At 35.0% G+C, this 18382-nt stretch overlaps 1 protein-coding gene across 1 annotated transcript in view; it reads left to right on the forward strand.

Annotated features, from left to right (window-relative positions):
- The first annotated feature begins 1644 nt into the window (after positions 1-1644).
- The window catches only part of LOC125683631 (vesicular glutamate transporter 1-like), a 64586-nt gene continuing 47848 nt past the window's right edge, over positions 1645-18382 (forward strand). Inside the window, exon 1 of the mRNA XM_048924991.2 lies at positions 1645-1958. Within this exon, the coding sequence (XP_048780948.2) occupies positions 1870-1958 (89 nt within the window). The 5' untranslated portion in view covers positions 1645-1869. The remainder of the gene's footprint in view (positions 1959-18382) is intronic.

Consider the following 18382-nt stretch of genomic DNA (forward strand, 5'->3'; position numbering starts at 1 on the left):
AAATAACAATTTTTTTGTTTGAGGTTTATTTCAGATCTGATTTAAAATCATAAAATAAATCATTATTTAACATTAAATATGTGTTGGAAGTCACACCTTGCATAGATATTATTTACTTTTCCTAAGAAATACTTATTGTCTAATTTCATAAAGAAAATAATAAATTATCAATTCACCAGCATTTGTACCCATAATCTTGTAAATATTACATCAATAATCAAGTTTCCAGAATGTCTCTCCTTTTTGTATTTTTCGGATTTTAGTAAAACCCTATACTGTTGGCCACTTCCTGTTATTAGCCTGACCCTACATACAATGGCGGTCAAACTTAATTGTCAACAATATGGCTTAATGTGTATCTGGAAACTATCTATACTTCGTTGCATATCTGCTTATATGGATGCCTCTATTGTTTTACATATTCTTTACAAAACCTTTTGCATGTGCAGTGGTTTGGAGAATAAAACTGAAGAAAAAAAAAACGTATTTACTCTTTGTCAGCAATATACGGTAACCTTTTTTTAAATGGCCTAATTTCCCTAGATTTGAAATTGGGAAAAATATATATATATAATTGGGAAAAAATAGCTAATTTTAGTGAGGGAAAACAGCCGAATATCGGTGGCATTTTGACCCAAAAAAAATCACTGCATATATATCACATATACCATTAAATGGCTATGTGGTCCCTGTTTTGTTTTTTAATTCGTGGTTATCTTATTCCCCTCATTTGTATGTTGTTGGCTTTTTGTTGTTGTTGAAAAATTGCCTGCCCGTACTGCAGAAGTTGTGTAAGAGTACGGGGGTCCCCCTTTTCGAATTCATTTTCAAAATCAATAAATTATTTTCTGAGAGTTTGCTTTGACAGTTCAACTTTTCTTTCTTCTCTTTTAAAATTGTTTCCTTTTGGCAGGCGTAAATCATGATATTCAAATAAAGTTGAACTTTGTTATTTCGAATAACGATATCTTAAATACCAGGGATATGTCGAAGTAAGTTGAAAGTCCCAACAATTTTTTTCCACCCTCTTTATCTCAAATCCTCCGATATCTTGAAGTTTAATGTTAGTCCCGTCAAGTTCGAGATAAAAAAGCTTGACTGTAGAATTTATAGGAATTTATGGAGTTGAGCCCATTTTTTCTTAAGATTTTGTCTGTCAAGGCACGTAAAACCTACGTAAACACTCTTTATAGAGAAGATATTCACTCAGTTATATTTCAGCCGAATCCCCTAAAGTTTATGCCGATTCTAGCTAATTTAGAGGGGGAAAACTAGGAACATTATTTTTTCATCAATAATGCTCATCGAATCAAAGAAGTGAATCTTCCGCTTGAAAAAAAGGTATGATTTTACGGACCATAAACGCCTGAATAAAAACAATAACAATTAAAATACCGTTTAAGTTTTCATTAGAAATTGATATCTGTTTCTAATTAACATAAAAAAGAAATAAAGCAAACTAAAACATCATATCTTCCTGTTGGTAATTTAGCCTATCCCGTCTTTTCTGTCAGTTAAATGCAAATACCTATAAAATGGTAAAATGACACGACGGATCAATATTGTAAAATAAGGATGATCTTTCAGGATATTTGTTAGACGCATGGTCTGTAGATAATTTCCCTTTAAGCACACTCCGTACAACGAAATCAGCACTTCCTTTGATTTTTCGGTGGAAATCTCGACACTTTCTTCGTGTTAAATTACCTTTTCGGACTTGGTTTTCTTACCATGCATCTCTTTCATCAAAGAAATCTTTCTGTCCATTCATGATATAATAAATTCGATAACACCATCCAAAGGCTTGGTGCAGAAGGATCCGAGGAGGTTTCCCGTTTCTGTTATAATTCTTTTACTAGAATTTGGACAATGCCCTTTGGAAGCTTCGAAGCTCTGAAAGGAAGATTAGTGTATCCTGCTAAAGACAAGATCACCGATACAGCGGACAAAATTAAAAGGTAAGATTAAATATATTTTTTTTAGAAAATGAATAAATGAAAAAAAGGACTCGTACGTTGTTTTTGCTATATACCCGATACGTCTTAGAATTGTGAAGTGAATTTAAAAACAGCTGCTAGTAAACCCTTGACATTTGACTTGAAAATCAATTGATCTCATTACAAGACATGACCCATGAAGTTTGATGACCATTGGATAGATGGTTCTCTATTCACCAGTCTGACAATTATTGCTTTATGATTGTTAAAAAAGCTAGCTTTTGAATTGGTAATCTGATAAGGTCATCTTCTAATCATGACCAACCCGTGTTTTTAAAAAGTTTTATGTGCCAATCCTAGGATTCTTAAGAGATTCAGTAGATAATCGTGTTCTACCGACCGACAATTTCTCACGTAAAGCATTAAACCTCAATGATGCCCGCATTCAATGAACCCTCACAGAATCCAAAGTTCATAATGTTAACCTTGAGTGTGCCTTACATGATGATGATGCTTGCATACAAATTTGAAAAATTGTACCATTGGAGCTGTTAAAAACATTTTCAAAAAGTTTTTCAATATACTCCCATGTACAATCTCAAACTCCAATCAAACCCATACCATTGCCCAGGTGTCATGGTATAAACAACTCACTCAATCTTCATTGCATCGTCTGGTACTTGAAGCGACGGCAAAGGACCTGTACTTGGCTCTGCCTGAAGCTGCTATGGGGACTGTGTTAAAAGCTGAGTCCTCTGATCCTGAGGTCTTCGTCCAAAGTTCGCAGTTGGTATAAACAAACTTGAACCTATATTTCACGAAGATGCTTTCATATCAATTCAACAAATCGAACTGTTGTTGTTGTTCAGAAGAATATCCCTATATAGACTTGTATGAACAAACATAAATCTTTACTTATTTCAAATAAAGAATTTTCCTTTACACATACGAAACCCCATCATGGTCGATTCTAGAATCCAGGGTTCATCGTTTGAGTAAATATGAATCTACACTTAATGAAGATGCTTGCAAATTAATTTGAAAAATTACGTTGTTGTGGTTGTTGATAATTTTCCTATGCAAGATTTTAAGATCCTCATATAGACGCCTCCCTGACTTTAGGGGCCATAGTATGAACGAACTTTAACCTAAATTAAATAAGGATGTTTGCTTGCTAATTTGAAATACAGGTATTGTACCCTTGTAGCTCTCAATATTTAAAAAAAAGTCCTACAATAAATCTTCCTATGTAAAATTGTAAACCCTATTGTGACCAGCCAAGATGATGTGAACAAATCTGAATTTATGCAATATGAGGATGCTTGCACATCACCTTTATGTTTACTAGTATTTAAGATTTTTTCAAAGATATTCCTATGTTAATCTTTGAATTCCTGTTGTGGTCTCATTCATACGATAAAGGCATGTTATGAACGAACATTAAAATGTTAAAAGTTCAGAGACAGATAGACTACGGACAAATTTTATGAAGAAAAGCTGATTTTAGTGTTCAGTTCAGGTCAGCCAAAATTGAATAGGACATGCATTTCATTGTTATATTTGTATTAAATCTATAATTCGTACCCGATACTTAATTAGCATCAACAAATGTTTATTAAAGGGAAACAGTACATAAAAAGTCATGGTTTCACATCAAAGGGCATCAACATACAAAATTATTCACCAGGCATTTTTGAAAAATAATCACGTACTTTAAAAACATTGCCAAATCATTCTAACATTGAACCCAATGGGAAAAGCACGTTTTTTGACATATAAAATGAAACAAAGGTAAATTTTGCTCGAGATCTCATAGTCAAAAGGTGAAAATGGGACGATTGCTTATCTTAATCTATGAGGAAAACTATAAGTTACCTGGCAATTTATGATTTTTTTTCACGAAGGTAGATAACTCATGTAACAAGTTGACTTGCCTTAAATCATAATAAATTTCTTTTTAGTATCTGTATCATGTTGAATGAACTATCAGTATATAAATTTACAATTAATTTACCAATGTATCATTTAAACTAAATGTATACCTTATGCCTTAATATATACGTCATCTTAAGTGTGGGTGTGATATCTCCGTAATATGAACAAGATTGATTGAAGTTATTGTTACGTCACAATATTTACTTGAAAATCCTAGATGCGAGAGGTAATAAAATTTCCCCTAAGATTAGCTAGACAGCATAGCGGCGATTTATACGAGGAAAAGAAATAAAACTTCATTCAATCGTTCAGGGTCATGTATGCTGGATTTTTAGTCCAGAAACTTGCACCCAGGAGAAAATGTTAGATTGATTAATGCTGTAGCGACGGACGGAGCTTCTTATGTTGTCATGAACGATTATGAACGAATTCTCCCGAGATCCCTAGTGAATGCAATTCCTTATGCCCACAGTTATTTCGCGTGTTGTCATTTCTCAATTTAGGACTACGATATTTGGATATATCCATAACTTTCATAACATATTACAAAGTAATAAAGGGACGGGTTTGAAAGTCTGAAATGTAAACACAGTCAAGAAACATATCTACTTTGATATGACAGCATATTGTGTGATTTAAAAAAAAAAATCAGCAAAATTACATGAACTGCAATTCCTCTGATAATATAGGAATAAAACTATACGATTTTGTTTCTGTAGGAATAGGATTATGGATCAACATCTTAGAAATGTTTATTCTTGTTCATTCAAAAGCCGTTTCCGACAGAAAATCATAAAAGCAACCGTTTGCCACGAGTTAAAATTTGGGAATTTAATTCAACAAGAATATTAGAGTCTGAGTTATCTTGATGAATTAATTTTTTATGACATATGATTTCATTTCCATTAGTGTGGTTGCTACACTGACGTTTAGTCTATCATGTTTATATCGATGTCAGGGTACTTCTTAAACAACAGTATCGGAGTACAGTTCATTTTGAAGACAGATTCACACAGACAAGAGGTGAAATGGAGGAGAGAATAACATTTAATGATCAAATGTTTTGACTTTCAGGGACGTGCTCTTGTCCTTAAATCAATTCCTTCTTTGGTTGCTTGTGCTTTAGCTGAATTTGTCGTTCTATCAATCATTAAATGTAAATCGTCGCATCAGTTCTGAGCAAGATTAACTACCCTACATTATCTTTATTGCCAAAAGATTGAATTACATCTACAACTTTACGTAATGCAATTCTACCACGCGCATTTTTCCATTAGGGAAAATGGAACGGAATATTCATTTGTAAAACAATAAACGGCGCGAAAACATCCATAACATTTGTATTTTTGCTCCGCGCAGTCTTCCTGGCCCAGAACATGTCCTAGTTTTCTGTTTGATAGCATCTGCATAAATCGTCTGAATGAGAGTGAAACAAAAACACACCCCACATTTTGCATGCCCTAACAAGGACTACCGATATATGTCGGTTTTTGCAAAATTTTCAATTTTTTTTTCTTCAAAATTTGCGGGTAAAGTGATAGGTCAGAAATATTTAGAACAAGAAAACATCTGTTGATTAATCTACCAAACTGAAACATTTCGTAATGGGACGTAAATCAACAGATACAAAGAAAACGACATCCTTGGTGTATACTAACTGGAGTACGGCCAACGGTACATAATACGCCCGTGAACAGCTAGAATAGGGTGTTTTTCTTACATCATGATTTGTAGAACTTGGCTTCAAGTTGTATCAGCAATCATCAGGGTGTGACATACTTTCTTTGCATCGAAAAAACAAGAGAAATCATGTACTCTCTATGTAATATTTTTTCTTGGCATAAGATGCATGTCTATCAAGTTTAATGGTCCTTGCCCAAACGAATCAGTCTGCATCCTGCTACTACGACCTTGGCCTTTGACCTTAAGAAACAATAGGCAACCTCCACTTGTCATAAAGTGTATGTGTACAACGTTTGACGGTCCTAGCCCCAACAGTTCGGTTTGTACACTGCCTACACGGTTTTCCTATTAATTAAGTAATACAACTTGACCTTTGACCTTGAAAAATAATAGGCATCTTACTCTCATCATGTTGATCAAATGTACCAAGTTTAAATATCCTGGGGCTTATGGTTCGGTCAATCGGAATGCCTCGCGCACTCGGATGTAATACGATGGCATGCATGAGTGAATTTGATGCATTGTTATCTCAATCGTAACTACTCGGCTATTTCTGTAACCGCAAAAAAGACGAACGCGTGATCCGATTGATTGCTAGTTATGACGTACGTAACGTAGTGCAGTAGGCTGTGACGTCGTAGTTGACAATGCATCAAATTCACTCATGGATGCCATCGTATTACATCCGCAATATATGTCAAATGCACGAGACATTCGAGGAGTTCCGATTGATGGTTCGGTTTGTATCCTGCCTACAAGGTTTTCCAACTAAGTCATACTGCGACCTTGACCTTTAACTTTGAAAAACAATAGGCATCGTCCTCTCATCATGATGATCAAATGTACCAAGCTGCAATATCCTGGAGCTTACGGTTCGGTTTGTATCCTGCCTACAAGGGTTTTCTACTAAGTAATATCTTGACCTTGAAAAACAATAGACATCTTCCTCTCATCAGGGTGATCAAGTTTGCCCAGTTGTAATATCCTGGAGCTTACGGTTCGGTTTGTATCCTGCCCACAAGGTCCAGACAGCGAGACGGGCGGACAGACGGACGACGCCATAGACGGGCATATAAAAATTGGAAATACCACTTCTCACAGCAGCACGTTCATGTTCTGCTAATGGGTGAAAATTCATTTTAATGACGGAGACTGTATTTTTTTTCGCGTGTGTACACCTATAGTACCTTTCAGGGAAGTTGATTTTCATTCCATCATGCCTTTTAGCGAACTACAGATTGATTTTTGTTGTTGTTTTATCTTAAAACGTATGTAATGTTTCGCAAAAAAACCCACATTGGTTCAATAAAACTTTAATTTGAAAAAAAATCAATTCGTTATGTACAGCCGATTTCTCCCAGAACTGCACGCCATGCTTGAAAAGGCAAAGTAAATAAATATGTTATGTTACCGAGTAAATTAATCTACCTGATGCTTGAATATTGATCTTTACCGGAGAAAGGCTTAGAGTAACATTTTAAAAAATCAACAAAGAATATGGTAGATTACTTTCGTACGAGTTATCCTATGATTAAATTGGAGGAAAATTTGAGTATCGAACAATTAAACAGTTTAATCTATGAAATAGGTACAGAACAACAAACTACTAGTTATATCCCTGCCTGCTTTTATAAGCTACTACAATGTTACCATGGGCAACATTCAATCGTATAAGTTTACTCGTATAGAACCTTTGGAACCCTATCCATTACTGAAGAAACGTTTCGCACAGATGATTAATACGTTCAAAGTTATCAAAATGATTTTCCCATCCAAGAATTCTTCATCTTACACCTTCATCTCCTGTAAGTCAAGTTCCACAAAATTTGACCTGTTCATGACGTTGAGGGCAGTAATAGTACGGGATCTTTGTCGTGCCAACGTCTACTGTAACACGGTATCTTAAAAAGCCTTCAACAGAAAACATGAAAGGAAGACGCCTACATGTAAATATTGTGTTAGTCATGAGGTCAAAGTGCAAGGTTACAGCAGATCAGTTTAGGTTACCATACCATACCTTTCCGCGTGTGTAAACTTTGGCGATTTTCGAGCCCATATGTATACAAATAATTCTAGCGGAATAAATTTTGGTGGTCAAGGAGTTCCAAAACATAAAACTGATGGCCTGGAGGTTATAAAACTTTTTGGAGCACATTTTCATACCTCAACTCCAAGTCTGTGCTCTAACTCGTATTCATACTCAAAAGTGAACTTTTATAAAATCATCACACTCAAATGGAGTACATGTTCAAGATTTTTCGAGTATGTTTCGAAGCTTGCTCAGAGTTGTACTCAAAACAAACATGGCTGAGTTTGAGTATGAGTACGGTGAAAGTTTTATAACCTCCAGGCCAGAGTGGTGTTAGATAGTTATCTGTAAAACGTGTTACTGTCATCAGAAACAACCGATATTTAAAAAATCCCCGGCCAGTAGTTTATTTACCTCCTGGTTGTAGAGTGCTACAGTAGTTTATTTACCTCCAGGTTGTAGAAAGTCCAGGTTGTAGAAAGTTACAGTAGTTTATTTATCTCCTGGTTGTAGAGTGCTACAGTAGTTTATTTTCCTCCGGGTTGTGAAGTGCTACAGTAGTTTATTTATCTCCAGGTTGTGGAGTGCTACAGTAGTTTATTTATCTCCTGGTTGTAGAGTGCTACAGTAGTTTATTTACCTCCGGGTTGTAGAGTGCTACAGTAGTTTATTTATCTCCTGGTTGTAGAGTGCTACAGTAGTTTATTTACCTCCAGGTTGTAAAGTGCTACAGTAGTTTATTTATCTCCAGGTTGTGGCGTGCTTCAGTAGTTTATTTGCATCCAGGTTGTAGAGTTCTACAGGTACCTTTGACATTAAACCTAGTACGATACCAAAACATATATTATTGCAGAAATATCTGGGTGCATATTTAGCAATTAGAATATGAAGGCATGACACCAAACCACTAAACAACCTACAGTATACATGAATAAATTTTGTCATGTCTGCAGGCCCCCTCCTGACTGAGTCAGTTTTCTAGTAACGGTATCTACAAAACTGTTGTCCCTTGTTAAAAATTGTCATATACAAGAGAGCTATAGATCTACCCGTTTTAAAAACATCGCTTTACGGTGAAACTTTTTCTGTGCACAATCCATTTACATAGCAGCTCAGTTCCTCAGAAACTTTATAGCTGTTGTGTGGTTCAGTGGTTCGTTGATGTACATCTAAAGATGGTGTATACAACCTATTATTCGTGATTTGGATGCTGCATCTGAACTAATTTCTCCGAATGAACGACCAGTTTGTATTTTTCACAACAGATCCATTTTCTCAGTATTTGACTTTTGCTTTCATGTGCTTCCGACTTGAATGTATGAAAGGTAAAGATAACGAACAGTGATCAATCTCATAATTCCTATAAGCAATACAAAATAGATTGTTGGACAAACACGGATCCCTGGATACGCCAGAAGTGGGATCAGGTGCCTAGGAGGAGTAAGCATTTCCTGTCGACCTGTGTGATTGTATTACAATGAAGTCCTATTTCATTATTGAAATAAAATGAATTCATTGAAAAAGTTTATTCTGGGAAACTTATTGAATTAATCTGACATGTTCACGACTGCTCTTCACAAAACTGACCCTCCGCCCAGTTTCATGTGTAAACATCTTTCCTTCAGCTGATGCCAACCCTATTGTTCTTCAAAATCGTATTGTTAAACTCATTTTATATCCCAGTCAATGGAAGGAACGAATATGCAATACTGTACCTATACTAAATTCAAAACTTGCACAGAAAACCTTTACAAACAGATATGCACTGCAGGATCCAGTAAATGTTCTACAGGCGTCCTAATTTTATTTCATGCGAATATATTAACTGCTGTGAAGGAGAAACTTCAAACGTACTATGCCACAACAAATGCAAGAAAGTGGTGTAAATCAAATGTTGATTCTCACAAAGTCTAAAGAACGTAGCATCATAGATACCGTAGTTGTTTCTTAAATAAAAATAAAACACGGAAATATTCATATCTTGTGCTCAGTCATCTAAAATGTTTTGTTAAACACTACTCTGATCCAACGCACACATACTCTGAAGTTGATATTAAAAAGATGCTGCAATGTCTAATTATTGACAATATTTACGTAGTCGTTGGTGATCAGGTCTTCCAACAGTCTGTTGGAATTCCCATGGGTACGAATTGTGCTCCATTATATGTTGACCTGTTTTATATTCTTATTCAAATGCTTCTACATGAGAAGAAAAGATCTCTTGATGTGGCCTTCAATTCGACATTTAGATATATCATCATCGCTTTATCTATTAACAATACTAATTTTCAATTATGTCGATTCGATATATGCCAGTAAACTCGAAGTAAAAGACACCACAGAGTATCCCATATCTGCTCCATATTGTAACTCATCTTTATGACAAACGGAATGATTTCAGTTTCTCTCTCACCACTTTCCCATATTTGTATAGCAATATTTCATTATCACTCGCATATGGTGTTTATTCCTCCCAACTGATGCGATATGCATAAGCATGTTCTGTGTATGATTTGTTTTGAAATAGAGACAGTCTATGGACAAATATGTTGATGTTCATGGGGTTTCAACAGGTTCGTTTTAAGTCAGCATTTCGCAAATTCTGTGGTTGTTATATAATAATATAATTTGCAAATACAACCTATCAATTGACTGAAAGCTGTCTGACGTGTTTCATATCAATTGTTAGGCCGTTCTTATACATTGATTTTGACTATGGATTACTCCGTTTACATGATTAAAATATAGAGCTCACAGCAGGTGTGGCCCGTCAACAGGGGGTGCTTCCTCCTCCTAGACTCCTGTTTCTACCTCTAGTATGCCCAGGGGTCCGTGTGTGCCCTTTTCTCAATTTTGTTATCTTTGTAGGATTTATAAGATTGATCTTCGTTTGTTCATGCAATAGACACAAGTGTTCTCGATGATCTATGGAGTTGAAAGATAAAAGAAATATTATTCTGGTTATACTCGAAAAGTATTTTACGTGTAAATGGGGGGGGGGGGGGGGGGGGGGGGGCTGACCATAACCAAACAAATACTGAATATTTTTCGAACACGCTAACACAATTTAAATAACAATCTGAAATGAATATTATGAAATATTTTAATAAATTCTTAGTTTTTTATCGATAGCATATTTGTCATGGGATTATTTTGAATGTTGTTGTATTGCATTTTTAGTCGTGACATCCTGTTATTGGTACATAGTTTGTGCAATCTAGAACTGCAACAATTGTTGAATGCAACAATTGTTATTCAACAGTCAATGATAATAGCTCATATATTGACGATATGCTCATCCACTTCGGCGAACAAAGAGGTTTTTTTTTTATTAGATTGTATGAAACATAATTTTGTTATGTCCTGGAGGAACTAGAGTATCGTTTTTTAAATGATGCAGATTTCATTTAACATTACATTATTCAAACTTATCTCTCGTATACCTATATGATATATTGTACATCTCCTGCTTTGTACATGCATGACTGATGATTGAAATGTACGGCAATGTTTTTATTGTGCATCGGTGTACGCAGGAACCAGACACGAATTTGATCTTGTTAGAGGTTTGGTCTAATCCATCAGACATGTTTAATAAACATTATAATGTATCGTTTATTGTGATCAAAATAAATAAAAAGAATCTGTTAATCTAAAAAGAAATCCAAAACAGCTAGAGATACGGCAATATTCCGAATGAACGTTTGTTAACCTTGGGTGGTAAGGTCGTGGAGTCGGCCATGAAGAAGTTTCATTTCCCTTCAGTAGCTGATGCCCGGATGATGATATAAAAGATAGTGATAATGAAGTAAAAGTCAGGAAGAGGATGCCGCCGGCTTATTGTCATCGATCGAATCTCATTGTTTTTTTCCTTTTGAAGTGCCATTGTATAGAGGGATTAGCGTTACACCTGATGCAAACTCATGGACTGCTGAAGCAGAAAAAACGATTCTTTATATAAACCCGAGCTTTGATTAGTCACATCTGGTGACGAGAGGCACTTCATATACTTTTACGATTACACTCCACATAATGGCTGTACGGACAGTGGAAATTTACATTACATACTATATAAAAGATGACTTTCCTCATTTACCTCATACAATATATCAATTATTATTTGCATTTGATTCTCATTTAAATAGCCAATTACTTGCTATGATAAATAAAAAAAAAAAAAATACATTGTCCTGAAGGATTTGAACTCAATGTTGTTTAAATGTATTCTATTGATTTCAAATATTTTAGAGTAGAACGTTTTGTCTGCAGCTACAGAGGTTGAATAGTATAATTCCCCGTGGACACATTACGGAGACTATAGCTTAATTCAACACGGATATAAATGTTCCTTATATAAGGTTAAAACTTGGAATCGTCTGATAACTGAAGTAGACACAACAATATCGTCCATTACAAAGTCACATTTACTTACTTGGAGGGAACAAGCATTTCATCGAACTTACGAATCCAGGAATAAATGATTTCTACTCCAGATTTATTTCATTTATGCTGAAAATAAAACATTGTAATTCAATCTAACGCTCCTTTATCAGATGACTCTGCTGTTGACCATTTACATCGTTTGGACACAATTAATGTTCGGGAGATATTCTTCGTCTTTCTCAAAGATGACTGTCTTTGGTTGTGACTCGAATGGGTTTGGCAAATCTACATTTTGGGGCAGTTTTATTTTTGATGTGCCTACTTTTTGCTGTATACTTTATGTAGTTTGTATTTTTGTGCATATTTATTGTTCATCTGTAATTTTAGGGGGATCAGTGTATTGAAATACCATTTCGCATTGTGTGATTAGCCGTTAATCTGATCCCCTATCAGGGTTTAAATAATTTCATAATGTTCAATAAATGGCATTTTCGCTCTACATTTAATTGATTCCACTCAGCAAAAACAGAGCTGTGTTGAGATTGTTCAGCATGAGGAAACATAATTATTTTTCAAATAATTTGTTTCCCGCCGAAATACAGATCTTGGAAACCTCGGGTGGACAATTTTTAAGAACCCTAACCACAATATGAACACAAATCTTTCTCGAGTTCTGACAATCCCCGTTATCAATATTGTTTCAAGTATGTAAATAAATATAGCTTCCTGAAGATGTAAAATAAAATATTTTATTTTTCGTTTTCTACATATTTGAGTTTTTTGTATCCTTAAAAATTCACCCTCTTACTTCAGTACGGATTCTAGGAATTTTAAGTCCTGTCGAGAATATCTCTCTTTAAGAGACGTCATTATGACGTATATTTCATAGAAAAATGTATAGTTTCAATTTTTAAAAAGGAATAAATGCGATAAGAATCTAATTAGTAGGTTACAGTAGAGGCAATATTTCTGTAACGTGGGGATTCGGATTAGTATAGGTCCTCAGCACCCCCCTGCTTGTTGAAAGAGGCGACTAAATGGGGAGGTCCTTCGGATGAGACTGCAAAAACCAAGGCCCCGTGTCACAGCAGACGTGGCACGATACAGATCCCCTTCCCTGCTCAAAGGCCATCAGCGCCGAGTATAGGCCGAAATTTTGCAGCCCTTCACCGGCAATGGTGAAATCTCCATATGATTGAAAAATTCTTGATCGGGGCGTTAACGAGTATATTTCTCACAATCGTTTCTGAAATCTAGCTCAAAAGTGTCTTATCACCATATTCGCAGGCGTTGATTAAAAATATATGTAGTATTGTAGAAAAACATATTTATGATTAATATCTTTTAAAAATTACAATTAAGTGTTATCTTTTCTGGAGGATTAGTCATGGTGCAGTGCATATTCAATCATAATGCTCAACAAATAACCGGTGAGAATTTTACATGTAACCAAGTCAACATTCTCGTGGTAAGATAATGTCATACAATAGAACTACCCACTATTGATATCTTGCTCCAATATTCGATGTATCGCCTGAAAATGAAAAGTCACTCAAGGAAAAGCGTGTCCAATAATGAATGAAAAAAGAGAGAAATTTCAATAAGTATTTTTCAATTACAGACGACAAGAAATGCATTGTATTAGATTTCCCGTAATTCTTAACTCGTTCCATCTTTCTTGTCTGTTGCTACGAGAAAATCGCGAGCGCTTGGGCAACGGTATAATCAGTTTTAGGACGACATTCGCGCTGCCGCGGTTACATATGGTGGTACATTTTTATCTCGTGATTAGATTTTGGACAGACATTGCTGCTCTTATCGTCATTCGATCTAAACAAATCAATTGATTTTTACGCTTACCACAGAAGTACTGTTACAGAGTTATTAGATTTGCCAAATCACCGAGAGAGAAAATGTTATCTGTAGTCCTCCTTTGACCAAAATATTGCTTTACATCGGCTGATGTTGGTTTTAGACAAAGATCTTTACTTCCGGCGTAGGTGGCGGGAAAGGTTTAACATTCTCGTTAATGTTTCAAAATGGCCCCGATAATCTCCAAAATCTTTACGGAAGACAATTTTCCGCATTTTTGTCCCCAAACCCCTACCTTATAAATTGTTCGGATTACACAAAATTACTATGTAATCCTTTAGTACTTTTGTATTAATATTCGACTTGTTTGATGCATGCCACAATACAATTAGAAAATCATTTTGTTACTTTTTTCATTGTCATTTAAAAGAAATACTTGAGGAAAACAGCTTGCATTGGGTCTATAATGGACGATGAAAATTCAATTTTGAATTGTTCGATTTGTCTATATTGAAGGCGTTTCATTAGGAGGTAGATACTAGAATAACTTTATATGCCACTCACTGTAGTCTTGTGTGCGCTTGCGCGTTGGTTACCATATTAACGTCCGATACAGATGTTCCTTTGCTTTTAAATTCATTTTCAGGAGATATAAAAAGAAAATTGTGGATGCGAGATCCTTTTTCTGTTTATGTTGTACCGATTCTCGAGATTTACATAAAAACTTGGTTATGTTTCACGCACGGACAGGAAGTGACACAAGCTCAATTTCTTATGGCATCTTAAAGAAATATGCAATTAAAGTGTACAGAAACAGCTACGGGCTTCGTGGTGGCTTAGGAGAAGGAAAATTGACAGATAAAAACTTTGTATCGAGGTTCTTAAAATAGGACTGTTGATAAGGTTCGGGAAATACTGTTTGGAAAACTATAGCTATATACAATCTTTAATGTATATAGTATGGATATTGCATGAGGTTCGGTTTTTCCCGAGACTGATGACCTTAGACCCCATTCCTGAGGCATTTCCTTGCGATACAGTTTTAAACATGCTCAACTTCAATGTATGGAACTATCTATGCTAATGTACGAGGTAGAAAGCTTCGCATTAAAGAAAGAAAAAGCCAGGAAATTCCAGATATCACTCCACTCTTTAAACAATTATATTGATTTCTTTTAGAATTTCATTGAATTTTGTTTTTTCAAATATATGCTGATTCTTTCAATGAATTGACATTATTTGTATGATAGCGACAACAAATTATTACAACCGCCATTTTGACCAAGTCATTGTCATTTTTGTGATAGGCAATATAGATATATAAGCAATATAGATATATATTTCTATACGGTAACAGGTCGTTCCGGCCCCCAAACCAATCTGTCTCATCACACACACACACACACACACACACACACACACACACACACACACACACACACATATATATATATATATATATATATATATATATATATATATATGGTTTATCATTTTTAAATGAGGATAAATATCAATGCTGATCCAAACAATAATCATTTGCCGTTAGAATTTTGTTTTGATTTTTCTTCCTCAGAAATTTGTCCATATACCAGCAGACTACTTCAACGAATTTGAAATACGTTTTAAATATCTGTGTTTATGAACGAGTAGGAACGTATTGGTCAAAACATTAATTGCAATATGTTCTGCAAACAATTTAATTAACGTAACATGCACTTTCCATTTTCCCGTTACAGAGGTGTGATACATGCTCTTTGGTATGTTATGACAGTATTGAAGTAATATACCACAATGAAAAATGGTCGTGGTTTTATGATTTAAAAAGACATTATTAAGAGCACGCCCAATAACAATCATATATACTCATGCAACATTTGAAGACATGATGGCGAATAGGAACCACGGAAGTGAAGCAATTAAAGAAGATACCGGTACCTATTTAAAGTAGACGCAGGTATACAATTCTATGATGTTGTATTTTGCTATTTCAAGCTCATTGTAGGCAATTTTAAGGCATAACTCTCATCATTTAGTTATTTTTAGTATCTCGAACAGAAATGCTGAACAAAACAGTAAACAGTGGAGACAATTAGACACAATCATCGTTCTTCCTTAGAAAATGAATGGAAATGGCGCGTTTTGATCCCATTTCACGCCCATATAATCTTTTGCCTTGTCTCAATCAATGAGAATGCTAATTTGCTGTATTAACTTATTAGCAAAACGTCTTGTATTGATGTCCATAATTCATCAGCAAAGATCGGTACTACGTGCACGCTCTAATCTTATAGTTCGTGCTGACTGTCATTTTTATTATAAGCAAATCTCTAGTGAACTTCATCATGCATAAGGATCATTAAGTCTTGTATTGTAATTCAGAGGAAAGTCATATTTCATGTCTCTAAAGGTTTTATCACACCGTTTCTCGTTAGAAAGGATGCATAAAAACAAAGTCGACGTCGGCTAAGAAACTCCAGAAAGACCAATAGATATATACCATTCTCATGTATGGCAAAATGGAGGGGAATGAAACTTGATTGCGTGTCATACACATATATTAATAATTGCAAATAATACCCATAATTAAACGAACTATACATGTATGTTACTTTACTTTTTAATACAAGATTAATCGACAACATCTACAATATCTTTATATATAAATTCATTTCTTTTCTTGTTGTATTTGATATAAAAAAAAAAAAGCCTTTCAATACAACATTACAATACATCACTAGAAGTCTAATGATGAAAAGGAAAGAGTTGCTCATCACTCAAAGTACAACTTTGGTTTCTAAACAAAAGAATTTCTAGCGATGCTTGGTGTGGGAGTCGCATCAATATTTTAGCCCCTCGTCTGACAGTCGCAAATTACACACTGGTCAATACAAATTTGTGATAATGGTCTTGACATGAAGGACTTTGCTAATTTTATAAGTGCGCTAAAAATCAATGATGGCTCTAAAACATTATTGTTGATAGCAATCAAGATTCAGTCTGTTATTCTAGATTCAAACAACTGCTTTTTAAATCAGTCATTTTCACAGAAATTGGGGTCAACATTGTATGCAGTGCAAACTTGCGGAAAATTACATGATACCACTTCATGTAGACTTCAGAGAGACGATAAAAGACTTCTACAAATCATTGCAAACAAATTACAACCGAATCAAAGTTATGAATCACCGTCATACAATTTACCAAGAGTACCCCATCAAAATCTGCTATCGTCCCGTAATTGTGATTGATGGCGGGGCGGGCGCTCTTTTAGTAAATAGTTACATAACAATTAAACGAATACACAAAGAACTTCAAATTATTCAATCAATAATGTCCCCAAATGTCATACTGGTTTTTTTTATATCTTTATTTAAACATTAAACTTGAATAAAACACACTGACAACTATGAAGGACTATCGGTTATCAGATAAATTTGACGCACATCTAATGATAGTCATATCACATAATAGTAATGTGAGTGTTTTCCATTAGTTATTTAATAATCTAATTTGACCAACATTCCTCGAGAATTCCAACCAATACTATTAAGCAGCAACTGCAATATTCTGTTCCAACCCCCTATCAACTCAATATACATGTGGTTGGGTAAAATATTGCTTTCCGACGGTTTATTAAGTTCTGTTATTACCAGTGCTAACCTTTTTGTCTATTTCTGTTGGATCCCTTGGGGTCTATTTGGCAGAGTGTCAGTATCCTGGTTATTCCGATGTATGGTTTATCGATATACCTTAAAAGAAATATTGTTTGTAGAATATTAAGTGCTCACTGTATTTCTCGCGGGATTGCTTAAGTAGCAAATCTACATCGTATATGCCAACCGGAAAACAAGGATTCCTGACAGATTTAAGCAGCGAGAATTACAGTACTACATTAACAGTATCTCTTGTTAAATCATTTTTATTTTATTATATTATTGCCTAAATATAAAATATTGTATGAGATGGGTGTAGTCGGAAAATGGGGTAGTGTACATGTAGGCAGAACATATATCAGAAGACAATAGCCCTGTCTTAACGGCACTAATTATTATCCACCACCAAAGCGAGGCTCGTCCGTACTGGATCATACATGAAATGAGTTTCAACGTTATTCATGTTTCACCTGATTACAAGTTCGTTGCTACACTAAATTCATTAAACCCCGATTCTTATTAAGAGCCTGGCTAGCAAAAAATCATACAATACTGTCCAAATCGTAGGTTACCACATCTTGATGAAATTTGGTGGGTAGGTAGACATCCAAAATAGTAATTGAAAAATACTCCCCAAAATTGTTATTTTCAACATGGCCGCCATACACAGGGTCATCTGTATTTTGCATGGTTTTCTGGCGGATTTACTCTTAATATCCGTGGTGCAAACTTGAGTAACACAGGGATGCTGTCTTTGGTCACCAACTTCAATCTACATTTAACTAGGGGAATCAATTGTCCCAATAAAATAATGGACGGATGAAAAAAAAAGACAGACAGACAGACATGATAGGAAAAAGGTCAATACACCACCAAAAGTTGTTTGTTAAGGGATATATTGGCAGAATGTACAGAAATATTAACAAATGAATACAAATGACCATAAA

This window comes from Ostrea edulis, chromosome 6, assembly GCF_947568905.1.
Source record: "Ostrea edulis chromosome 6, xbOstEdul1.1, whole genome shotgun sequence".
Taxonomy (NCBI): domain Eukaryota; kingdom Metazoa; phylum Mollusca; class Bivalvia; order Ostreida; family Ostreidae; genus Ostrea; species Ostrea edulis.